Source organism: Lepisosteus platostomus, chromosome 28 (assembly GCF_059453375.1).
Source record: "Lepisosteus platostomus isolate fLepPlt1 chromosome 28, fLepPlt1.hap1, whole genome shotgun sequence".
Classification (NCBI taxonomy): domain Eukaryota; kingdom Metazoa; phylum Chordata; class Actinopteri; order Semionotiformes; family Lepisosteidae; genus Lepisosteus; species Lepisosteus platostomus.
Window position 1 is genome coordinate 8,252,424 of NC_142638.1, and position 25,755 is coordinate 8,278,178.

The 25,755-nt window shown below is 39.2% G+C and overlaps 1 protein-coding gene across 2 annotated transcripts in view; it reads right to left on the reverse strand.

Annotated features, from left to right (window-relative positions):
- Positions 1 to 3,475: 3,475 nt before the first annotated feature.
- crhr1 (corticotropin releasing hormone receptor 1) overlaps positions 3,476 to 25,755 on the reverse strand; it is a 95,690-nt gene continuing 73,410 nt past the window's right edge. For both annotated transcript variants that reach the window (XM_088623211.1, XM_088623212.1), the window contains exons 7-14: positions 21,461 to 21,581; positions 18,731 to 18,884; positions 17,790 to 17,850; positions 17,614 to 17,686; positions 16,391 to 16,476; positions 15,642 to 15,777; positions 14,726 to 14,767; positions 3,476 to 11,044 (exon numbers count right to left, since the gene is read on the reverse strand). In XM_088623211.1, the coding sequence (XP_088479337.1) occupies positions 10,904 to 11,044; positions 14,726 to 14,767; positions 15,642 to 15,777; positions 16,391 to 16,476; positions 17,614 to 17,686; positions 17,790 to 17,850; positions 18,731 to 18,884; positions 21,461 to 21,581 (814 nt within the window). In that variant the 3' untranslated portion in view covers positions 3,476 to 10,903. The remainder of the gene's footprint in view (positions 11,045 to 14,725; positions 14,768 to 15,641; positions 15,778 to 16,390; positions 16,477 to 17,613; positions 17,687 to 17,789; positions 17,851 to 18,730; positions 18,885 to 21,460; positions 21,582 to 25,755) is intronic.

Consider the following 25,755-nt stretch of genomic DNA (forward strand, 5'->3'; position numbering starts at 1 on the left):
TAGAACGGAAGGCTGTGTATGATTATCCGCACAGTTTTGCAAGTCTTATTTGTCATGCAGGCTTTTAAAAACACATTCAACAGATCTCTTAGATTAGACATCTGCATCTGTGTAACCCAAATTTTCAAGACTCTCAGTATGAAACTTGAAAAGGCTGTTTCACTTTAACGTTAACAAATGAACGAATTCTTTATATTCTGACTTTAGAAATTGCTCAGAACACTTGATTTTTTTTAATTAAAAGGGGGAATAGATACAGATTGCCTTTTTCATGTGCTTAAGCCCTCTCTCACAATTACCAAGTTAAAAATTCACCTCTAGAAAACCCATTTTACCTGTCGATGTTCAACAGTGTAAAGGAAACAGACCTTTTTTTCATATCTTGATGCTCAAGAGATGACAGGAAACTGAAACTCAATGGCATACTTTTGTGTGGCTGAAACCCCCATGGAGCCAGATTAATACTGACAACAGCTAAATGGGAACAGGGCATCTAGACTCAAGAACACTAGACAGTGATAGCTAGGAGATAAGCCCGTATTGCTGGTAGTTTGAGACATAGTTGTTTTATTTATTTCTGCTCTTTCTGAGCTTTAAAACGGCTTCCTTCCAACAACTCCCCATTTGCAAGTTAAAGGTGAAAACCTCTTAGTTAAGAGGAGACCACAGTTGTGAAATGGTTAGAACTGCATGAAGGACATAAGTGTTCAAGGACATACATTCATTCTGCTGCCCATTGCTACGTGCATTGTAGTTTCACCCATTTTTTCACACCCCACAATATAGTGAGTCCTGTACGACTGGCTTGTATCATGACAATGAGAGGTAAGAGAAACTGCAGGGACATTTCTGCACAGTTCCTGATATCAGCCAGACAAGCACAAGACAGGGCTGTGTGAAGTACAGTTTTCTTCTAATCAGTCCTCAAACTAGAGGAAACGTTGCAGGATGTTTGAAAATGATATGACAAGGATTCAGAGCTTGACATCTTCTGGTCTGAAACAGTTTGTCCAAGCTTCAAGCAACATGGCAGCATGCTTACTCATTTTTGAACAGGCAACTGCTGCACCTGGCCACTTCACAAAGCTTCATGCTGTTCGTTTGTCTGAGAAAACCCACTGATACTAGACTAGGGTGTGATGTTCCTGACACAGGAGATAGGATTGTGCAAATGCATTTTACATGCCAAAATAACGCACAAAGTCTCTGCTTGTTCAGTGTACAACTTGCAGATGAACTGCAACATGCTTTTCTGTCAGGATTGATTGATTGAGTTTCAGAGCTTCAGGTTCTGTACCTGTTCCAAACTTGACTGAAGCTGAGGCTTGGCTTCATCCAATCATACCGCAGATAGTACAAGCATCTAGTGTAAGAAGGTACAGCTAGCATCAAAGGGAAACAGGGCTGAAATTGAGATCTGTGTTTAGAATTCTCTAAAGCTGTCAAAATGTCTGTGCTTATTTCCACTTTAAACTGGGAAAAAAAGAATGATGACATCCTCTTTTTTTAACCTTTTTCCTTATTCGTGTTCTTTCGCAATCATCAAGTATCTGGAACAATGCCACAGCTCTGCAAGGTCTGACAGGCTGAAAACATCAGCAAGCAACTGATCACACCGGCTTTGAATTTATACAGCCCTCCTTCTCTGAGCTCTGGCCTTCATAGTAGCACCTACACCGTAAAAGCAGTTGAATCTCCCTGAAAATCAGTGGATAGTTGCAATGGCTGAAGTCTTGAAATTGAATGAAACTCAACTGGTCTTAATGTTTTTGTGAAAACATCCTTCAGCTACACTACCCAGCTTTAAGTGAGTGACTTCATATTGAACTCCTTTCTATAAGTCTACAAATGAACTATATATTGTATTGCATCTGGCTCAAATTAAAAAGATGCAACAAGCTATAGATTTGTCTATGAAGAACCATGTCATCTACATAGTATTCTAATTGATTGATCCTTTGTTTCCCACACAGCACCCTTTTCCACATTGCTTTGCAGAATTACAGTATGTAACAAATATAGCAGCTTTTGACAGCAGATTTGCCCTTAGGAGTTATCAGTGAAGCATTATCATATTTTGACCAAGAGAAACGGGTACACTTTATTACATATACTTGTATGTAAGCTCAGCATAATCTTGAAAGATGCTCCATGTCTAAACAGGCTAAAATCTGTTTGAACATGAGATATTTTGGTTAATTGTGCAGCGCTCTAAAGTGAACAATAACATAAAGCCCAAATACATAATTGGGCTGCAACAACAAAACACAACGCGTACATCATTATAGACATTACTATGGTTCTATAGTCTGTCAACATCTATATTCTGTGTTCAGCTAAACCCATGTTCTGAACTCTTCAGTCTTCGGTAGTGTGCAGATTTATATTGAATTTGTGGAAATGGACACACTAAGATTAATGTGCTGATGGAAGTCAGGAAAACGTCCCTAAATGATTTTAAATTTTAATTGAATGGAATAGCATTCCGCACCTGTCCGAACGGCATCACATACCTTTTTTGGAAGAAGAACTTGGCTGTGGGTAGTTCTCAGCTTATTTTTTTTTAGTGGCTCACTACAAAGAGCAGCCACAATTCAACTATGCCTTTTTTAACTCACTCCGTTTTTGTGCCATTGCTTTGTGCTACCGATTCTCTCTTCCTGGAGTACTTGGTTGCCTTCTTCCGAAGTGCAAAGGGGAGATGGGATGAAGATGAAAAGCAAAGGCACCAGAAAACAACAATAAAAAGTTCTGATCAGGCCAAGCTGAGAAGAAATTAAAATGCAGCACATTAGTGTGCTTCACAAACGTAAAGACCGATCTAGGCTGATTGATCTGGAAGCAGTTTAACAAGGGGTGAGCCTTCACACCATGCGAGAGCGTGTTCAATGCTGAGTAATTACCTGCAGCAGCCGTTTAAACCCCAGTCCTTATTTATTTCCAGACATGAGAGAAAGAGAGAGGGTGAGTTATGCCGTGAGAGCAATGCGAGATCTGTTAATTCGAGGGATAAAGCTGACAATGCCTTTGGTGGGAAAATCACTGAGGCTGGTGGAATGACATGGACGAACACCTGGAGCTTGATAGGTATAAAAGACTTTCCCATGTACGACAGAGCAGATGGAGTCAAAAATGCATCTTGGTTTTGCTGGGCTAATGCATGGCTTTTCAGCTGTGATGAGTGAATGTGTATTGCAAAGTAGGCTTGGGAGAATAGTACACTGGGTTTAATAGCAATAACCTCCTATATGCAGCCCTACTTGGATTAAGCAACTGCAGCCCGAGTGTGCTATTATGCTTATCACACACATCAACTGTCAGCAGGGAGGAGAACAGAGTGATGAAGATTTCATAGATGGTGATTGGTAAAGGCCAATGAGAAATTTGGCCAGGATGCTGGGGTATATCTCTGAGGTCTGAAGGCCTATTAGTGTTGACTTGAAGATTGGGGATTCCAAAAAAGGCACCGATTCCCTTCTTGACATACAAAACACATTTTAATACAAGTTTTAAGCGCTATTGTACTTCATTTAATTTTCAAAGTATTTCCATCTTCGTTTAACACTATTTTTTTTTTTTACAAAGTATGTACAATTCTCAGTTCTCTAATATCTGACATTTACAAAAGAAAAAGTAACAAAAGCAAAAGTCAATAAATACTTTCTTCTTTTTCAACCTTAAAAAGAAACGAACATAAAAGAGACTGCAAGGTCGTCCCACAAAAAGCAAAAAAAAAACATGATATATTTACTGCATCTTTTGTATGTACAGCTATTCTTCACAAAGAAACATTTCCCAGATTTAATGTAATTACTGTATGTATATATATATACACAGTATGTGTGTTGTATTACACAAATGTGACCCTGTGCAGTTTCAGATATATTATACTCTTAAATAAATGATAAATATAAAAATCTTTGTGACAAATATATTTAAATAAATACAAATATATATACTGTATGTTATATTTTTACACATAATATAGAAATGTATTATAGAAATACCTGCAAAAGAACAAGAATAGCATACTGTTTTATTAATATAACTCTACTTTGGGGGGGGGAGTGTAGATCTTTTGCAACCATTAGTCTTCATAAAATTGTAGTGCTGTTGAACTTTGAAGTAAAGAGTGGTGTAGGAATACATCAAAGTATGCAGTAACTGCACCTCATCATTGGTGTCATTGTAGATTTGCCACAATAAAAGGTTTCACACCGATATTATGTGAACACTGTATAATAAACCACATTTAACACTGATTTAGATGTAGAAGTTCAAGCACACAGTGGATTATTAACCTAAATACTAAAAATTTTGAAGGTATTAGAAAAAAGTGTTTCATTAAAGACAAAATGTCTTCAAATGTTCTAAAGCACTAGTAATCAAAAGACACTTCCATTTGATTGAAAAGGTTCAGCTCTTGCAGACAGGCTTAAGGTACAGGTCAAATCTTTTTACAGAATAACAATACGTATCGAAATATTAAGATTTAAAAATCATCCTTCTGCCATAGGCAATAGAACAAGATATAGACGAAAGAGAATGAGAAGCAAAGCAAAATTAATGGAATTATTTTTTTCCCCCCACCCTAGACAACTTGGCTCATAAAAACTGTGTGAGTGCAAGAAATCACTAATTAAACTGGAGTCGACGTGGAAGAGGGAATAGCTGTCCGGTCCCTGATAGACCCTGATATTGTACTGGGAGGAAGGAGCCTGCAGCAGCTCTTTGACAGACTCAATGGAGCAGACAGAGCAGATGGGTACTCAGTAGATTGCAGTCGTACAGCATTTTTTGTTTTTTAGAATGCCTGAAATCCCTGAAAAGGGAGTTAGTCAAAATACTTTCATAACAACCCTCAACTGTAATTTTTCATCCTGGGATGATTGATGAAAGCTTCCTTCTTTCTGTTTTACCTTGTGTTAAAGGACTGCTGAGCACCACAAAACTTCAGCATCAACTCAATCATCTCATTTCCATATTAATTTTACCGTCATGGGCCACTTGTTCTGGTTTATATTTTGATTGTAGAGCTTATTGATTTAAGAAAAGTTAAACGGGCTGAAGCCCAGAGGGAGTACAAGTTCCCTTGTGCTGTTGCTCTCAGAAGGGTGATCTCGCCTTTCATCCCTCTGCCCCGTTCAGTAAAGAGACGTGGGACACGAGTGCCTGGAGCCAGGCTCTTTCTCTCAGCCAGATGATCAGGGTCATCCTCAAGGAGACGCAGCCTGCCCCCTCTTTCAGCCAAGTACAGTCGTCACTCTTGAGTCACGCTGGGACATTGCTTTGCTTCCATTCCCATTTAAATTTTTTGATGACTACAGTATATCATTTAATGGGTTAGGCTAAAAGCAGAGGATGTCATGATTAAATCCGATAAGATTGACCCTGTGACCTTTTCATTGATATTGTGCACTGATCTTCCATTTTCTGGGGTTTTCAGCGATTTTATTGCATCAGGCATTGTTACACACATAGGAAAAAGGAAAACATACCCATGTTTTCCATGTTTCTTAATTACTGTAAGTACACAGTATGGGGAGTTATGAAGACACTGTCTTTAACCTTTTACCTTTCATGCAACTTAAAGGGCTATTTAGCTTATGAGGTTGAACAACAGTTCTCAGTGGTAATGAGCCTGTTCCTGAAGTCACCTACTTGTCGCTGGTTCGCTGTGCTAGCTCTGAGCCTGCAAGTGACTGTGATTAAGGCCTGAAGCAGAGCTCCAGTTATCCCAGTTACAGATATTCATTAGTAGCTCAGTGAGCCTGAAATCCTCCGATTACTAATGCAATATTTTACCGTTACCAAATGGGACCAATACTGTCATCAGCAGCTCATTATTAGTCCCATATGTGCGTATGTACAAGACTATCTATAGCATTGCTAGTCCTGTTTGTGCATCGGTACAAGCTGTAGCATCGCTAACCGCTCTCCAAAGTCAAAAAGAGTCTTAAGACTCTTTCCCACCTTCTCTTGAAATAGAATCTCAGAGGCTTAACAAACTTTGGATAAGTCTCTAGGCTTGCCAGAGCCATGTGGATGATTGATAGATATCTCTCACCCTGACACGACAGAAATCGAGAAGTAACAATATTATAGATAACAATAATATAGACATCTGTTTCCTAATCACTGCCATTCTTGTGTTTAAAACTACATCTTCTCCATCTGGCCAATTTCACCCAATTAAAGAATTAAGGAGCACAGTGCTGAATATATATCAAAACTGTGTTTCCTCTGCCACAGCAGAATGGTTCCCTCTTGCCTTAGTGCACTACAACAGAGACTCCAGTTATCTTCGCTGATCTAAAATATTTATTTTTCTAGAGGAGTTCAAGGGAAGATTCACAATTTTCAGCAAGTTGCTGTCTGGATGAAAGTAACTGACGTGCATACTTGGGCGCTAGATATTTGCAGAATAAACAGCGTTTGTGATGTTTAATCATGATACTCTCAGTTTCACGCAATTCAGAAACTCAACTGTCTTTAAGTGAATCCCCTTTAGTTGTCATTATTTAAAAGCTGCAATTTTAATATCTACTGTAGAGTAACTCCCAGACGTAGTTTGCACTGACACTCAGATACTTCCTGAACAGCTGCTCTGGGTCTGATCTGTGACTTGAGGAAGCAATATTACTAAATCACAAGACGAAAAAGAAATATCACCAGTCGACCATCCTCAAACACTAAACAAGATGGCTTTGCGATTTCTTTTCTAGAAAAGGAGGATTTTTTCTGTTTTGTAAAATAAAAGCAAACCAGTAAAGAGCTTCAACTGAACTTTGGTTTTGCATAACACGGGAGGCTTTAGGCTAGTGAACCACAGATTGATGTAATCCTGCTGTGTTGCTTCTAGGTCCGATTGAAAGGCAGCATTATGGGGGAAAAAAACAAATTACGGTTTAGCTTGTAAACCAGACTCGAAAATCAACTTGGTAGCAGGCCAGGATATCCCTCAGCAGTAACTGGTCCAACTCTAAGTGGCTTCTGCACTGTGTGCTATGGATTAATTGCAGGAAATAAGCATCCACACAAAAGACAAAAATCAAAGCATTGCATATGCAATGCCTAAAGAAAAGTACCCAGTTTGAGCAGCACAAGGGTCAAGATTACTGCTGTTGTCTGGAAATGCAATGTGGGTAGTTTTAAACCATTCAGGTGCAATAAAGCTAACGTCTTTCTCTGTATGGGCTTGGCCGATAGATGATAAGGTCAACAGGTATACGTTTTTAATGAGCATCCTGTCTGAAAGTTCACAGTTGTGTGCCACAGTAAATACAAGAAAAATGTAGCAAACCACTATGCAATCCCAGAGAAACAAGTAGAGCAAAGCATGATGGGTCCAGACCATAGAGTCTGGACAGATAATCTGATCTAGGCAGTGTCTGGGTGCTTTCCACTTCTTAATGATAGACCACCATTCACACTCTTCTCCTGTACCTTTTATACTTTATCCCTGAGTTGTTTTGATAGCTTCTAGTTCTTCATGGTCGAATCCTTGCTTGAAATTCACTGTGCGATACTTTACTGAGATGGGTGTGTCCAATCTGAAATAATGTGAACCACTGTCAGTGCATACAGACGGAGGCCAGTCGACTTATTGTCTGGCTCGTTAAGGTGATGTTGTGCACTTAAATTAATTGAAGTTTGCCACAGCAAAGAGTTGGAATACTTATGCACTAGCAACTTTCCTATTTTTATTTCATATTAATGATCTGTTTCCTTCTTTTTTTGTGTAAAATGTGTGGAGTGGGTTGTGTGTATGACAAGTATTAACTGTAAGTTCAAAGTGTTATGACTGCAAGCTTTAAAGCAATAAATTGTGAAAACTGCAAAGGGCACTGTAAGTAGGGCATACCAATGCAAAACCATGTTAAACCAGCAATAGTTCTGTGCTATTAGCTTTGTTGAACTTGTAATAAGCAATGAGAGGCTTCTTTACAATTTCAGGAAGCCACAACCAGCTCAGACAATACGGGGCCTTATCAGTTCTTGGCTCCTAAGGGCATGTGAATAGAAACGTCAAGACAAGAATCTTTTTATCTCCGAACGGGGAGAGAGCTGGGAGCTGAAACTGCTGTCTGCTGTTCAGCATAATTTTTTATAACATTTCCCAGCCCTTTGAAGTTTTTTTTTTTCTGGTATGGAACCGCTAACCTGATTTAAAGCCATATTTCACACAATTGACAGAATCCTCTGGGCCCGAGTGTTATAATAGTCACTAAAGGGCTAAGCTGTAACTGACAGCACTTCTCGACAAACATCTTGTTTACTCACATCTTACTGCTCTCCTTGCCCTGAGGTTATAGCATCTACACTCTCTTTGTGAACCCATACCAGGATTGACATTCCTTCATCTGCTTATTATTATTAACTTAAATTCATGAAACGGCCTGTGACGCAACCACAAGGGTTTCTAATTTAAGGACTTAGCGCATTATGTCTCACCTTGCTTAAAAGGCACACATGAACTACAAGCCGATTCACATGTTCAGAATCCTCCCCAGGCATGACAAACTGATCTCGGAGAAACACAAACCAGAGGACATAGTAGCAACTACAGGAAAAGCATTTTAAAAAACAGGACACACTTTTTCTTTGCACAAAGTGTTGTGGGTGTCTGGAACAAGCTCCCCAGCCATTTTAGCATAGGGAACATGCTGGGTTCTTTCGAGCTCTAACTGAGCCAGGGGGATCTAATGGTCTCCTCTTGCTGGTAACATTTCTTGTGTTAGGGAAATGCCACAATTCATATTCTGCCACAAAGTAAAGTCCTGAATTCTGTTCAGTGAGGCAACAGGTTAATGGGGGAATACTAAAAGTAGGAATGCAAACATACATAAACACATTGCTAACGAAGAGCAGATATACTGTACGTACACAGTAAAAAGTGATGCAAAAATGTGAAGAGTTTGTATCTTTGAACATATATAAAGAGAGAAACCTTGTAGTTTGGGCTAATCCACTCTTGCAGGGTGGCATGTGCTGATCTATACAGTAAGCTAGAGCAATCACCTTCATACTGGCTCTCCTGAATACAGGCTGCATTCGTGAAACAGGTCTCACCTGTGTTACTTCTAATCAGAAATGTGAATACATCCCAGGGCGTCTGCGAGTGAGAGACACTCTTAAAAGTACAGTCCTATAATCTGCTGGGTGTTGTTACACATTCAATTCCAGGACTCTTTTGGAACTGCTGGGATGATTGAGTCTTGTGGTGCAATGCCTCCCCATTTACAGATTTCCAGCACTACACAATTAAAAAGTGCACATTTATTCATTGGTTTATGGAATGTCATTAATATTGTATTTAATTGATTTCAAGAAATACGGGACCATGTGAAGGCTACAGTACGTAGAAGAACTGCTGGGTAGAATTAAAAGGAGACTTTCAAAGAGCTGTGGCTCTTTCTAAATAATGTAGCTTAAGACGTCTATATGTCCTCTGAAAATTTAACAAGGTAAAAACAACGAAATATCTTACAGATAATATAATATCCAGATGAAATAATATTCCTTTTGAAAAAGTGTATAATACCATGCAATAAAAATTGACTGATTGTTCTGATTGATTGACACATTGTTTTCTCCTAGAGACTGGAACTTCTGTCTTAATAAAACATTAAATTCACAAGTAACAAGCGTGACAAATGCACAAATTCTTTATATGTTATGTGTTATGTGGCAAAAAAACAAGAAAGGAAAAAGGCACTGGCCTCTCACCAGAAGTATCAGAAGACATAATGTTCTCCAAATTCATTTTGAGACATGTTCTGTCATGCATCTGGTTGCTTTTATTTTTAAAGTTGATTTTAAAATTATTTTGCCAGAGGACTCATATTGGTAACTGGCATGTGAATCAAACAGCTCCATGTTGTGGGTAAGGGATGTATTGACCACACCTTTAGGAACTACATGTCTGAGGTTGTGCCATCGCTGAAAAACATGAGCCTAATTCTCTACTCCCTGTACTCCTGTTGAACTGCTGAAAAAAGACATTGAGGTTGTGGAGAGGATCTACTGGGAAATTGCATGTGCTTTTGGTTTATTTTAATAACACTTTCAAGTTTTCAAGATTTCTCTTTGTATACAAGTCCATCGCAGAAACTTTTGTTTTATTTCTCTAAACAGGCAGCAGGCCAAAATAAATGATGTGATTTCCACTGCTGATGTGATCTGTCAAATGGAGGGAAATTGGTAGTGCTCTAAGCAAAAAGGTTAGAGAAGAACACATCGGTGTTATATTTGTGAGCCACAGGGCCCAACATGTACAGTCACTTGCTTTGGGGCAACCTTATTGTGGAAGGCGCTTTATAAAAATGAATTGAATGAGTCTTGTTCAAGACACTCACTGTCCACATGGAGTGTTCTTCACACCTTTCCAGAGACTCACACCTCCCCCCCACTGTGATCGAACAATTTTCCACCCGGCTGAGAAACACCAAGGGTCCCAACAGTCCATCTGAGGACAAATCGAACAATGTATTTTTTTTTACCCCCAAATGGCCTTAAAATCGGCCTAAAAAAATAACACAATGGGCGATTTTACTGGCTAAAAAATATGATTTAAAAAAAAACCCGTTAACAAAGGAAAATGAACCCTCTCTTAAAGCTATAGACACTGGATTGTTTTGGACTTCACTTGTTTTCCCTGTACGTGCTCAGTGAGGGTTTCTTTGGTGGTTTTAGTTCAACCCACCTCTGTGGTCAGCCAGGAGAGAGGCCCGTTTTCCTCAGAAGCAGAAAGGATGCTTGGTTTCCCTTCCTGCCTTTGTATCTCCAGCCAGTGATGCTGGACGTTCTACCCTGTTTGCACCATTGATTGCTCCCTGGCTCCTGGGGGGGGCAGGCAGGGGGGGGCTGGCTGGCTCAGGGGTGTCCGGTGTCCGGTGTCTCCTCACACCGCTGTGGACTGCTTGATGCTGTGGAAGCTGACCCGCGTGGGCGAGGTGGGAATGGACATGGCCCGCGCCACCCGGGCTCGGATGGAATGCTTGTCCTGCCAGCGGTGCCAGCGCTTCCTCACCGCCGAGCGCACCTGCGGGACACGGGCGAAACACAGACCGGCGGCGTCAGCGCCTCGCAGCCACGTCGCGGGGCTCAGGGGCCACGCAGGGCCGGGCTCGGCCGCTCCTGGGACGGGAGAGCCAAGAGGTCTGTGCAAGTGACGTTAGTGGACCAGTAGGGGGCGCTCCTCCATCTGGATAAGAATTTCCCAGCCACTGGCTCAGTTTAGCAGGTGCTGTCTTATAGAAGAGACTCTAAACCCAGGTCCTAGCTCTTTAGTCATCAAAGAGCCTCTAGGACGGTTCAAAACAATATGGTGCTGCTCCCAGTGTTACAAAATGCATTATCAATTCAATCGGCAGGATACTTTATCACACCTCCACCTGATCTAATGTGTGTTGGGGCTGCTAGTGCAAAATGACTGCCATGCATCATCAGGTGCTCTTACAAATAATGTGAATTTGCTTATTTCCTGAAAACTCAACAATTTCCGATACCTTAAAACCACAAGAACATACTTTCGTATGTATTGTACCCATTACAATATGTTCGGTGCTGGCTTATGTGTATTGAAATGAAAAACCCTACATTAAGGGAAGTAGTTATTATAAATATATTCGGACTCCAGCCCGCATGTTTGAAACACTGGTCTGCCCGCCAGGGAGAAAGTTGTATCATCCCAGTGCCAGTTCAGAAAAATGGCAGCTTTCAGAAGCTTTGAAAACCACCCTGTCAGTCACATACTGTAATCAATACAGGTAAAAATGAGGGGGAAATTACGAAACTATTAATTAAATTAACCCTCAGTTAAAATGTGTAGTTTGCCGTCAACACTTTTTAAAAAATGTTTTCAATTATAAGCCTTCTGTTTCCACTTCTTACTTCAGATATTTGAACACGAATTTTCTTCACATGAAAGCATTTCTAAAAGGGCAATTCATAGTTTTTTTTTTGGGGGGGGAGGGGGCTTAGTGAAATACAAGGATTATTAGTAAGAGCTGAGCCTTGACTTCAGGGGTTTACTCCATCAAGAGCTGAGCAAAGTCTTTAATCTGATAGCCCCAGTGCTTATCTTTGCATTTCTACAGCTCTGCTCTGGAACGCCTAAAACCTTCATGGTTGACAGTGTTTAGTAATGAGGGGGGGGGAAACATGAACTAGATATTAGCAAGTACACCCGTGGATCATATTTAATGGGGGAGGGGTCTTGTTACAAATAATGTGAATTCTTGCAAGCTTGCAGCTCCTCAATGGCAGAAACCTTAAAACCACAAGCACATACTGTACTTTTAGATGGCCTCAAAGCAAATTGCATTGCCATTGACCCATTACAATAGCTCCTTTTTACATTTCGAGGAAACACCCCAACAACATTATTGCAATAACAATAAATCAATATCTACTGAGAGAACAATATCAGTGCGGTGGAGAGCACGCAGTGTGATAGTGTTAATTGATTTTTTGAGCTCTGCAGTGAACTGACATCCCATAAAAGATAAGCTTTCTGATGAGAGATTGATGGATTGCTATGTAACAGTAGGAAGCTACATAGCACCTGCAAGTTGTTTTGGATAGAAAGCGTTCATCAATTAAATTAATTGAACAGTAATTATGTAAACGCCCAGCTTTCAAATCTGGTAGAAACGTCTTTTTCTCATTTAAGACTGAATATCATGTCTGTGTCCCCCCCAATTTCTCTCTGCCTGACAATTTGTACAAAGACTGAGGCAATTGAATACTTAATGAATCTGTAATTGAAGGAACAACTGTTTGATTTATTTAATTAGATTTCATTTTGTCAACACCTGGGATCCAACGGGCTCAGCGTTCCTAAAACTCTGATTCAGCATTGCTTTACTGAGGCAGCGGACAAGGCTATTGATATAAAAGATGATGCCAAATGCTGAAATTATGAAAAAATGGAGGCCTGTACAAACTTTCTATGAATGCATTTTTAAATTGTAGGGATGTTTGAAGTGATTCCTTAGTGATTTTGAATGTGCATTTTATTGTAGAAAGATCAATAAGTATGAACTAACTCCTACATTTATTGTGTGAATGACTGTATAATTGGTTACAAGGGACCTAAAATTTGAATTTTGATTAGTGAATTCACTAAGAATCTTCCTTATCATGGATGCAACGATGGTTCATGAATTGTGGAACAATTGACAGTTAAAGATTCTTTAAAACAGCAGAGCTGGGAATTAGCAATTCTGAATTGTCCCTTCCGAACGTTTTTTTGTTTAAGGGGGGAGAATTAGAACTAGAGATGGATGAATGCTTTTCCAAGTCTTTTTTTGTCTTCTTTAATGGGGCAGCCCAAATAAAATCTGAAAAGACCTGATTCTAAACTTTAAATTCTGAACACATATGAAATAGACCCAATTACTTTCATTTCGAGACAGCCTAAATTGGTCACCATTATGTTACAATTTTGTGTGTGCTTAGACATCTACAAAATGACCTGCCTTCAGGGAGAACTTGTTACAGTCCTGCTTATTTTCAGAGAACAAAGCTTTTACCCTCAAATTCTGCTGAATAATGTTCTGTAACACATGGCTCACCCAGAAGAAACTGAAGAGTAAAAATGACAGGTAGCCTGATTTAAAAAGAAATCTTAAGGGAAGAAAAACAAGAAACAGGCCAGGATCACAGAACAGCGATCCATTTTGTTTGTACTTATTTCTTTTAAAAAATGAGGCCAAACAAGAAAAGTTCACCCTTCTGGGACTGCTGTATTGACGCAAAGTCTGTTGTACAGGACTCTCATTGATAAGCACTTAAAACAGTGTCTGAAATGTTATCCAAGTCATGTTAGTAAAACAGACATTCATAAGCAGGATATAATACCTTTATTTAAAAAAATGACTATAAAAATGCAATACGAATGATACAGAAGCACATGGCTCACTGGAATAGTTGATTTATATTTTAGGTGACCCAACAAATCTTCTGCAAACATCATTACCTAAGCACTTTCCAGGTCTAAAAATAATCCTGATGGTTTTGTTTTTCAAAAGGCGATACTTTGGAAACTTTCATGAATATTTTATAAGCCATTTTTGCTGGTAACGACCTGGAGAATGAGGGCATTTCTTTCCAGTCTTCAGTGTCACCCAATTGATTTCTGATTGAAATTATCCTTGTAGCTGCTTCTGCACTGAGGTTGTCCGTCAAGATGTGGCAAAGGCGCTGGGGCTCTGGGCTCACAACCGCAAGGTTCAAATTAGGTTGTTTTACGTTTGAGGTGCTTTACTCAACTTGCTCCTATAAAATATCCCGCTGCATAAATACAGTAAGCACAAATGTTCATTGCTTTATATGGACCTGTCAGCCAACTAAATCAATACTTTTGCATTTTATGTTTCCTCTGGGTGCTCCTGGATTTCTCTCGCAGACCAAAAACATACTGGTGGGTTTATTGGCTACTGGAAGAAAACAGCCCTGGTGTGAGTGTGCGTGTTTGTGTGTCTTTGTGTCTGCCTGCGATGGACTGGTGTCCCATCCAGGATGTCCTCTACCTTGGGCCCACAACCTGCCGGAATAGTGCTGGCACCCCATGACTCTGGAAGAAGTGGTTAAGAAATGGATGGGTGGACGTTTGCAATACAGATTAAAGGATGAGCAGCCATGACACAGTTGCAGAAGTGGAGTAAAGGGCCTGTTTACTATGGGCTGAGCAGTGTTAGATCAATAAAGGTCAGCTTACCTCACTGTTCAAGAAGCAGTAAAACACCGAGACAAAGAAGCCCTGATAATTAGAGAGGAGAGGAAAAAAAAGGCATCGTTTAGAAATACACATTACAGAAGGCAGTCGAAAACATATGGACTTTGATCTCCATGCTATCATATTTGTTCACTCTCCATGCTAGCATTGCCATTTTTTACTTTACGCCTCAAGTTTCTGAATGCTTCATTAACAGAGCACAAGGCATCGGATTCTGTGCAATTCTGTTTCTGATAGCAACACTCCATCAATATCCCTCGTTGTTTTACTTCAGGAGGTCACAAATGCATTTCTTTCCCCATCATAGAAGACCGATCAGGAAAACCGTGACAAATTGATTTGGGTTTTAAAAAATGTATGTTCCTAAACTTCCCATAAATGGAATATAATGAAACAGACGACCATCTGTCAGTATGTTCTTGCCCACTCTATTGTAGTCCTTGATTGTGTGTTTCTAATAGCTTGTCATTTAATAAATACAGTAGGGTGAATGTTTTCAATGGGAAATCTACCACAAAATGAAACCTCAGCCTTTAAGTATCCCTATTGTAATATGATCTATCTGGAAGTCATGCATGAATAAAACAAGCTATTTTATTAATTTTCAAATTAAATGGTTTTCATCCTAAATTTAACATGGTCTCATAACTCTTTATTCAGTCCAACCCTGACAGAAGAGAAAGTCAGAGATCTTTAGGAATTTAATTTAATATACTTAACGTATTAGGGAAACATGTTTGATTCATTTAATTTTCACCAGGTGCAGTTTTTTGGGGGATATGAATCTCTTAAAACTATACTGTTTCTGGATATCTAAACCTGCAACCCTTATGAATGCAGGCTTTAGATTATGTTTGTCACTGAAATACAACAAGCATGGAAGTGTTGTGTAACGTACCTGAAATGACTCCAAAAATGAGTTGAAATATATAAACACAATCTGCGAAATCTCATCCTCTCCAGGATTGACAAAGAACAACATGTATGTGATCCCAAGAAGAGGCAGCAAGACCAGAGTTGCCTTCACAGCTTTCCTGTTGAAGAATAGAAAGAGCAGGGAACTAATTTGTGTTATAAGCACCTACTGTAGCTGCAAAACTCCAAAGTCAGAGGTTCAGTTAAAAACGCAGCTCCTCTGACATACTGCTACACTGAAGGCCTCCTTGCATCTGTTACTGTACTGGATGTGTTAAAAGAGTCCATCACAAAGCACACCAGCACAAAGCAGAATGTTTTTTTTTTCCAATTTTCCCATTATGATATTTAAAACATGTAAATGCTTGTGTATGCACATTTGTACTCATGTATGCTTACATAACATTTCAGAAATTTAGAAAATATATAAATTAACTCCAGACTTGGCCTATTAGGCTATTAGGCCATGCTAACCCAGACAGCAGAGCCACTTGGTTGTTTTCTTCATTACATTTCTTCTTTTGTTGGGACATCATATCAATCTTTGCTGTGCATTAGGTATTTTTATAAGGCTCTATGCTTTCAGCTGTTCTTGTACCTATTCATTATTTTCAGCTATTTTTGCTGCCATTGCTGCTGTTCATGCTGTGTATTCTGAGCTAGCCTCTCCACCTGTGCTGTATGGTATCAGATGAGATCGTGTCTGCAGTATGGACTCAGGTTCTCTCCTACCTGTACTGGATGGTTTCGGATGTGGTTGAGGCCCGGAGCTTTGTCATGAGAATCCTCACAATGTTGAAGAGGAAAATAAAATTGATCTGCAGAAGAAAAAAAGCAACAAAGCAGATGATTATCCTGCATGCATGCATTTACATACTCAAAAAACGCTTTTTAAAGGAAATATAAGCTCAACAATGTTGATATTTGAAAGGTCATAAACACAACTCAGGCTTATAGCTGACAACATTAGCCTTATCCTTTCAACAGCGCCTTGTGGAATGTTTTTAAATCTAATGTGGCTTTTATTAGAGGCAACAAATATTAATACTAGAATCTTGCAGCATCATAATGATTTAAAAGGGATGTACATTCCACAGAGACATAAAATGCCCATTACCTTTAAAATCTCACTTCGGTGTGTGATCAATGCTATCAATTGTTACTGTATGCTCTGAGCCAATGTTGGGGAAAGTTACTTTTATAAAATAATGCATTTTAGTTACTTGTGTAAGGGATTACTTTTAATTTAATAAAATGTTAGGGATAATTGTTTTTAAATGGTAATGCATTACTTTACATAGTAGCTATAGAGTCTACATAGATCTCTGTAACCACAATTTGTCAGTTTAGCAGTAACATCCCTTACACGTAACTGTAAAAGTGATGTTCTCCATTACCTCCTCTAGAATGATGGTTTAACAAATAATTAAGGATAAGCCTGTCTTTTGGCCATTGGAATGGATTACTCATCAGTGTCTGAACAACGCATTAAAAACCGTCAATGCATTAGCCTTCAGTCTGTGGAAAACATTCAGTATTGCGTTTATATACAAGAAAAGTATCTTGTTTATACGAGAAAATGATTGCATTTAAACGCAATTGTTAATTTGTGTACAATGTTGTCTACTATATTAATACTGTATATTGGATTGTACTGTATATGCAGTAATATCGTCCCATGCAAAATAGCATTGACTTTAATAACAGTAGGCAACATTGTTCACAAATTAACTGTTGGGTTTAAACGCAATAATTTTCTCATGGAAACAAGATAGTATTGTGTTTAAGTGAAAAAAAGTATCGCATATAAAGGAGATAGTATTACGTTTATACAAGAAAATTATCTCTTCTATACGTGATTTTTTCCCTGTGGCGCTAATAAGCTTCCGTAAAATGGAATGGATGCCAAAAAGAAAAAAGAAACACAGAAACATAGGAAAGGTGCTTAGTCTGACCAGCAGAACAAGAATCATGGGTCCCTGATAGATATAATCCGTGTAAACTCCAGCTCTCTTTCCAAACCAGCACCTGAAAGAATGGCAAAGACCACAAGGATATTAGAGCATTCACCAGCAGGAGCAATCAACAGCAGACAAACACTTCTCAGAAAGGAACAGAAAATCAAACTTACTTTTCATTATCATAATACAGCTTCCCAATGGCCCAGGCAACAATGATTGGAAAAGGGATGCCTGTAAGCACAAAAACCAAATCAATTCCCCTCCCTTTTTTTAATAGCATCATCTATTGTAATTACATTGGTGATGATCCTAATTAATTCTATCGTTTGCCGAAGCGAGCCTGGCTCTGAATTAATCTTTTTCGAACCGTCAAAGAAGGAGTGTTTGCAATCTGAAAGCCTGACTCCATCCATCAAGATTTCTCGGTTCTCCACATCGCTGGCAAAAATCTGTCTGAGTGCAGAAAGGCAGCTGTATCTCGAAAGAGGTTCCTCCCAATGGCAAGTGCATTTACTAAAGCTTCATTTGCAATTTGTTTACAAAGACCTTTTTGTTTAACAAACACCCCAAAGAGAATGAGCTACATCCTCAAACTATAACTTTGTGACCTAATATATCCACCACTCAATTTTTAAAGCACTCAATACAGGGTCACGAGGGAGTTGGAGCAACAGGCAGGATACCCTCTAGATGGGATACCAGTTTATCACAGGGCAGACACAGGCAAAAACATGCACAAGCTCACACTGGGCCAATTAACCTATGTCTTTGGATTGTGGGAGAACATACATCTCCATACAGTTAGCACCGCAGGAGCTGAACCCAGGGCCCAGAGCTGTGAATCAGAAATGTGAATCCCACCATGCTGCCCAAGCTAATATATACTGTATTTAATCAAATTAATTCACTATTGCTCCGCGTTGGCTATCAGTCTGTGCAGAGATATTGGAAGCAATTTTGCAGTGCATGCTTCTTCCTCAGATTTTGCGAAACGTCCATTTTACCCGCGCTGATATCAGAAACACCGCCTTCTTCTGTAATCCGGGACATTAGAGAAGGTTGTCTGAAAATCGAGTGTGTGACTTCTTCAGAAAAAGGTGGTCTTACTCACACCATCCAATACAGATAAACATCCATTTGCGCAGTTTGTCAGTGGAATAGGTGAGGACGATAGCCGTGTGCAGATAACAGCCCTCTCCGAACATCCAGAAGAAGTTTGTCACGTGGAAATAATTGTACGCAGCCGTGACCAGTCGACACCAAATCTGGAATAAATACAAGGAAAAGGCGATGTGTGAGAAGGTTCCTCTTTCTTTTCACACCCCTTTGCTCAAAATCTCAAACTGTAAAAAGACATCTGCTACGGTACAGAAATAACCATGCACACACCCTCAGATAACACAAGAAGATCTATAAAGCCATGCTATTTGGAAGAAAGGCATGTTTCTCTTTGTTATAGCAACAAGGTGGTTTCAAATGAGCATATCCATAGGAAGGCAGTTACAGTTACTACACTGGGCACTTTTACAAGATGTATGTGCAGACAAAATAATTTATGCATTAATACCACCCTTGGATATCTCATGCAGATTTATCTCTTCTTTTTTCTTTGTTGTGTTCTGTACCGGGAGCTGTGTGTGTGGTTTTTTTAAGTACAATTGCGTTTTGAAAAACAGATCATCCACTTCTGGTCAGAACTGTCTGTGACGATGTCTGTAGCTTTGCATTGAGTCTAATTAAATCTTTTCCCCCTGTGTGCAGCAGAGTTCTTAACCCATGGCCCGAAATACCCCTTGTCTTCGAGATACAGTATTATGCTGCTTTTTGCCATGTGCCATAATTTACTAAAAGCCTTCTCTGGTCAGAGAAAGTCTGCAACTAACTATTCTGGCTCTGTGAATCCTGCTCACGTTTGCCCTGCTCCGTGATACAGTATGTACCCTGAACGCTGTTGTTCTGACAGGGTGACAGTTCATTAACATGTTAATGGCCTCCGCTGTTTTAATTAATCGAAAGAGCAGGACACGAAGGGTTGCCCGAGCTGATGAGGTGGGTCAGCAACTCGCAAGGGATGTACAAGAGACATGTTCAAAAGCTATTTTAGCTGCAAAACCCTGCGTTCTGTGATTAATCCCAAAAGTCTGAATCCCTCAAGGACTGTTAATCTAGCTACAATAAGAAATATGTGATCACCTAAGGAGGTGTAAATCTTACGGTATGAGTGTTTTACCATAACAAGCCTTACATTTGTTTTTTACATGAAGGCTACCATATAAAAAATACATAATGTTTGTTTTATTACTACATTTATGTTTTCTTTTATCATTATAGAGTTCCTCAACTTCAGAAAAATACAGTTAAAATACATGTTTCAGTGATGGGTTTTGTTTGTCATGGGCTTGTTGTTAGACATCAAAGGTAGTCTACAGCACTGGAGTTTGTAAGACACTTAATAACTCATTATTTAAACAAAATAAAAACAGTCCATTAATATTTGCTCACATGTTACATCTGTATTTGTCAATTTATTACTCAATTCATGAGAATTGCAGTGTACTGTAGCTATGGGAATCATATTAATGGATTTTAATTACTGAACTGTAGAAATTGGTAGTGTTTATGGCATATTATATTGCATTAGATTATCTGGATTTGCAGGTGTTTCTTAAACCAAATTACACACTATGCTTTTGAAAACAGTAACTGATATTTAAATATATTTAAATGCATGCTGCAGAGGTCTACTGCAAATTAACATTTGTGTGCAAGTCATGTAGATAATGCAGTCTCTTGTCCTCCTAAACATAAACGTGAATAATTTCCAACAGATGGAGCAATTCCCACTGCTTATTTCCAAGAATGAAAAGGACGGTTTTTAACAAATTATATTTAAGAGACCAAGAGAGGTCTTGACCATTTTCAAGAATTTGAAACTTTTCCATAATGTTCAGAAAAAATGTGACAGCTTGGTGTTAGACCACTTAACAACACATTTTTAATCTATCTCTCTATTCTGTCTGTGTTTTAAACTCTAGAGACAGATGACTGTAGGTTCATTAACTAATGTTTCTGCTTTAAAAAATACTCTCCAAATCCATTTCATCTAAAGGGCTTTGGAAGGGACTCACAATTTCCTTTACAGTAATTTTGGTTCTTTTCCTGAATGAAGAGCCTTAATACAACTGATAGGGGCTACAGCAGAGCCACAGACATTCACAAACACGTATAAATAATCTGGCTGAACAAGATATGTGCCTAAATGTTTTAAAAACAATGAATGAAAAGACAAACAGAACTATAAAACCATGCAGTGAAAGCAGATGTACCATGCTGAGCTCAGTCTTGTGCACAAAAGTACAAAGTTGGCTTTTGGAGACTAAAACAGTAAATGTTGAAAATTAGGCTGAGGGTGGAATTGATTTTAAACTCAGAACTCAAATGCAGTTTCCTCTTCTGCTTAAATATTAGAGCACCCTTGTCAACTACTGCTCCTAGGACTTGCTGTTAAAACAGCACAGGAAATGTACAGTAAATGGTGTCCTTTGTAAGATACTAAGGAGTTAAAAGCAGCAGTGAAGGATGAGTATGAATATCAGTTAACTTGAAAGGGTATTATTTCTAAGATACGTGAATATACCTGTGACTTGGTCACTCTGATAAGGGCTGATAAGGGAAAAACAGCTATCATCAGATGCTAATTTTGATTTAATTGAGCAAAAAGGTGGAGTGAGAAATTATAAGACAGTTTCTTATCCTATGACACTAAGATTGGATAAAGAGCTCATTAATATACAGTGAATACATTGCATCGAGTTTCTCAGTCACAACAACCCATACTCACCACATTGCTCTCATGCACTGCTGGATTCATGGTGAGTTGCACTACAAACCAGGTGGCGTTGCGCAGAATAAAAGCACTGATTAAGTTCCAATGAATGATGTTTCTCAGGCATCTGATGCTCCTATTTGGGAACAGAAGGAATCAATAAGGAAAAGAAAATAGTTTTTTTTTAATACTGATCTTTGCACTTCATGCAAGATGTAACTTTTTAAGGACCAGAAATTCTCACTGAGTCTGTTCCTCTGAGCACAGCACAAAGCATTCTAATAAAAGTTCAATCTCATTCATCATGCTTGTGCTGTATCTGCAGAAAGCGTGATCTTTCATATCTTTCTCTTCTGAGAAAATTGAATCACAAGCTACATCAATACAGCACGCCAAAAATTCAGAAAAGTTTTGTTCTCCCTGAAACAGCTTGTCCTGTACGTTTCTGCACTGATATTGAATTCTTGTACTGTCTATAACTACTGAGGTGATTCAGCCAATTGGCAAAAAAACAAATTCTTTATATGCCTCATCTGAGCGGAACAGAGCAATGAACTGGAAGTATTAAAAGCCTGCTTTACATCTCCTCTTTGTAAAACCCATGCTGTTTACTGTAAAATTTGGTTGTCAATATTTAATTTTCTTTACTTTTTAAAATTCTCTTTGCTTCTAAAACATTCCAAAACATCTCCTTAATATTCGTCCTTTTTAAACAAAGTTCTTAAATTGTATGTAATCCATTTATAAGTGTTTTAATCCATTAATATTAATATTGAACTGCTGCCAATTCACAGCTCTATTGCCTCTTGCTTTAAAATGAAAAATATCATTGCTGCTCATATGCTTGGCTTGAGGCTGATTGCTAACTCTGGACTAGATTATTACTACAATTATTTATTTGACACGGTGTGGTTCAAGTTTACAGTTATTTGTAAAAACTTTGAAAAGCCCCCTTGGTGGCAGGACTAGACCTGTTCTTGAAAAACGTGTTTTAAATGTTTAAAATGCACTATTCTTAAAGGCAATCCCATGACCACGGATAATAATACGTCTCTCTTTGAATGATCAGTCAAAGTGCTGGAACTCATTGAGGGTTTGGAAAAACAGTCCTGAATATTGCCATTAGATGCTGTATCATGATGGCAGTAAGCTTGCATATTTTGCTGTTGCACAGGAATTCTATTTAGCATTCAGAAGCCTGCAGTCCTCTCTATGACTGTGCATGTTTTTGTGTGCATATTGTATTTATAGAGCTTTGAGTGGGGAGCTGTGTCAGAGTATAACGTACACTAAAAGCTGCAAAGGAACAAGCAGTGGTTCGTTCCATGCTGAGAAAGTGAAAGAAAAACACCGCATTTCAACTGTGGAGTCTTTAACACAGTAAAAAGAGCAGAGCCCTTCCTATGACCCAGAGAGGCTCCACTACGGAAACCTGTTGTTTTTCTCAGCTCTTTCCTTCAGATTTTCAGTGCGGAAGTAACCTCTTCTTGCTTTTTTTCCTTTCTCTTCATGTTTTATACAAAAAGTTATTTGTCATCATTTTGTCTTGGACTTAAAGCTAGAAGTCCATGCCTATGATTCTGATAAGACCTAAGTATTTCTCCAATTTATGTTTTTTTCTGCAATTGCATATAAGAACGCTTGCAGAAATAGTAGAATGGCTATTGAAAACACAATAAACCATAGCATAAGAGTTTTTTTCCATTTTAAGATTATATATTATTCTATTACTTTGCTAGCAAGAGAAGGCTTTTATCCCCTGAGGCATATACAGTGAGTGTCTAAAACACATCCTAGGTACTTAGGTAAAATCTTGTTTAACACCAAGAAAAGGTCTCTATAAATGAAAACATTTGGAAATTCCCAACACTCTTTGAAGTGGTTTCTTTTGTGAATTTGTGAAAAAAAATATGTGCATTTATTTATTAAACTGATCGGTCTCCCACTTACAGATGGCTCTATACTGTACATTGGCCAAAGTCACATTCCTGTTGCATTGTTGTAGACGTGACTTGGCCAGAAACAGAGCAAACAGCCATTTATTTTTTTCCTTTTGAACACAGGAATGAACACAGATGAGGAAATGGAACATGACAACCATTTTGATTCAAAAGAAAAGCAAAAGGTATGCAGAACAGCTGAATTCCTAACTCCCCAGAATCACAACATCTCAAAACGGGGACCTTATTTTCAGACAGGGAGGTGGCAGTACTATTGCAGTGTTTGACTGGAGTGTTCTGCCTCCAAATTCTTTTATTCACTTTTTAATTGCATTGCAAGCAGACCTCTTCACCATAAGAGATTGAAAGCACATGCTCTGGTGACACGTTTCTGTTTACCCAGGTGTAATGCTAATTGTTCCAGAATTGACAACATGATCAGGCATGACTTCTCTTCTGAGCGGGAGAGAGCCAAGTCTCTCCGGGGTATCTGGCAGCACGCAGAGGTTAGATCGTCATGTTCACCAGAGGTGTTTTTGCCCCCTGTGGTTCTTTAGTTACGGTTAACATCAGCACTCAGATCGCTGGCTGTGGTGCACAATCACACAGCGGTGAGCTGTATTCTTTACACTAGGGAGCCTTAGATGCCATTATCTGTAGCCAAATACAAGCAGTAGGAGGCCAAAAAAAATGACAGATGCTCCTATAGGGACACTGTAAAAACATTGGAGCAACCCCACACCTCCTGGCCTGACTCATAGAGATTAAAAAAAAAACAACCCCAAGTCAAGCCCTTCCTCAGTTTTTAGGCCCTGATTACCATCATCCTCTGCTTTCAATTTTCAACTGTCCTGTTGACCTTTTAACTGCAGTGAAATTGTACCTTATCCGAAATTTGTTTGAGGAAAAAAACTTTACAGCTATGATATATATTGCTCTGAATTGGCGTCTATTGTGCCAAGCGAATTTCCTGTGTCCTATTCTGCGGTACACAGAGTTAATCTTTGTTTTGTACACGTTATTCTGCCAAGGACAAGCCAGAGTGCAACCCAGACGGAAACATTTACCTCATCTGTGCCTGTGTCTTCATGAATAGCAGCCCACTTATAGTCAGGGCTTGAGCTCGGAGGGGAACAGGGGTACAGGTGCCTATCCGATGCAGTCCCCTCTGTAAATTCTTGGGTACCCCTTGTTAAAAGTTAACCATTCTATTTTTGAACCTTTGCTGTAGCACAATCCTTGGGAGTGATGGTGTGCTTGAAAATTCTCTTCAGAGAAACAGTTTCTGTACAGTATGTCACAGGGGAGGCAATCTCCCACTCAGGCCTGCAAATTACTTCACAGCATAAAGACCCCCAGCCTGGCTCAGTTCCCCTTGACATTTTTTAACATCTGGGGTATGGCCCCCACTGATGTTTGAGAGACACGTGGATTGAATTGGTTTTGCCTTCTTGTAACAGAACTCTAACATGATCTAAGCCTTTTTCCAAACAATGGTTTTGTCCAAAGCTTGAGCTCCATGTTTTTCTTTTTCCTTTTAATCAAAAGCAGAATGTGAGGCTATAAGCTCACTCATTCAATATCCTGTCCTGTCAGCTGATTTTTTGGGCTTGAGCCTTTGAATGATTTCTTGCGAGAAGCAGTCCATTTTTACATCCTGTAGCTGGAAGATTCGGTGCTCATCTCTTGTGTCGCGTTTCCTCCAGAATCACTGCTGAGGCTCAGTCCCAGCTGCTGTTTCAATTTCTCCTCCTAGCTCGCCTGTTTCATTAGTGAAACCTTCTTTGACTGACTGACATTTCCCCTCACAAATAATGCTCACATAGGCATGCGGGAGTCAACATTTGTTCAATGAGGATAGCTGAGTTAGTGAGCAGAACAGACTTTCTCAACTCCGGCCCACTTAACTGCGAGTCTGAAAATCACACAGGCATGAGCTGCTTTTCAGTTGCCTTGCATGAAACCTTAGTATTGAAGGCGGCTGGCTGTTGCTCAGACTGTAAGGTAAATGCTCTGAATGTCAAAAAGCAAACTTATCATGAAGTTTAAATCTTCTTTCCCCAAATGACAGGGATTAAGTGGAGTCTCACAGTGGTCAAGACTTAACCCTTCAGTTTTGTCATTTCTTATTTTTCTGTTTTTTTCATCCAAAGGTAAATCACACGTCCAAGCTGAAAAAGGAGAACTTGACAACTTTGAAATCACAGACAGAAGCTTAATTAACTTCAAAGGGAGCTCTGGACTTTGCGTTAAGTGCATCTGTGGTTTCCTGCATCACATACAAGACTGCGGAGTCAGAAAATATACAGTCTATAGCTGTTATAGTCCAGGGTGCATACAGTGCACATAACTTTTAACAGCTCAGCATTC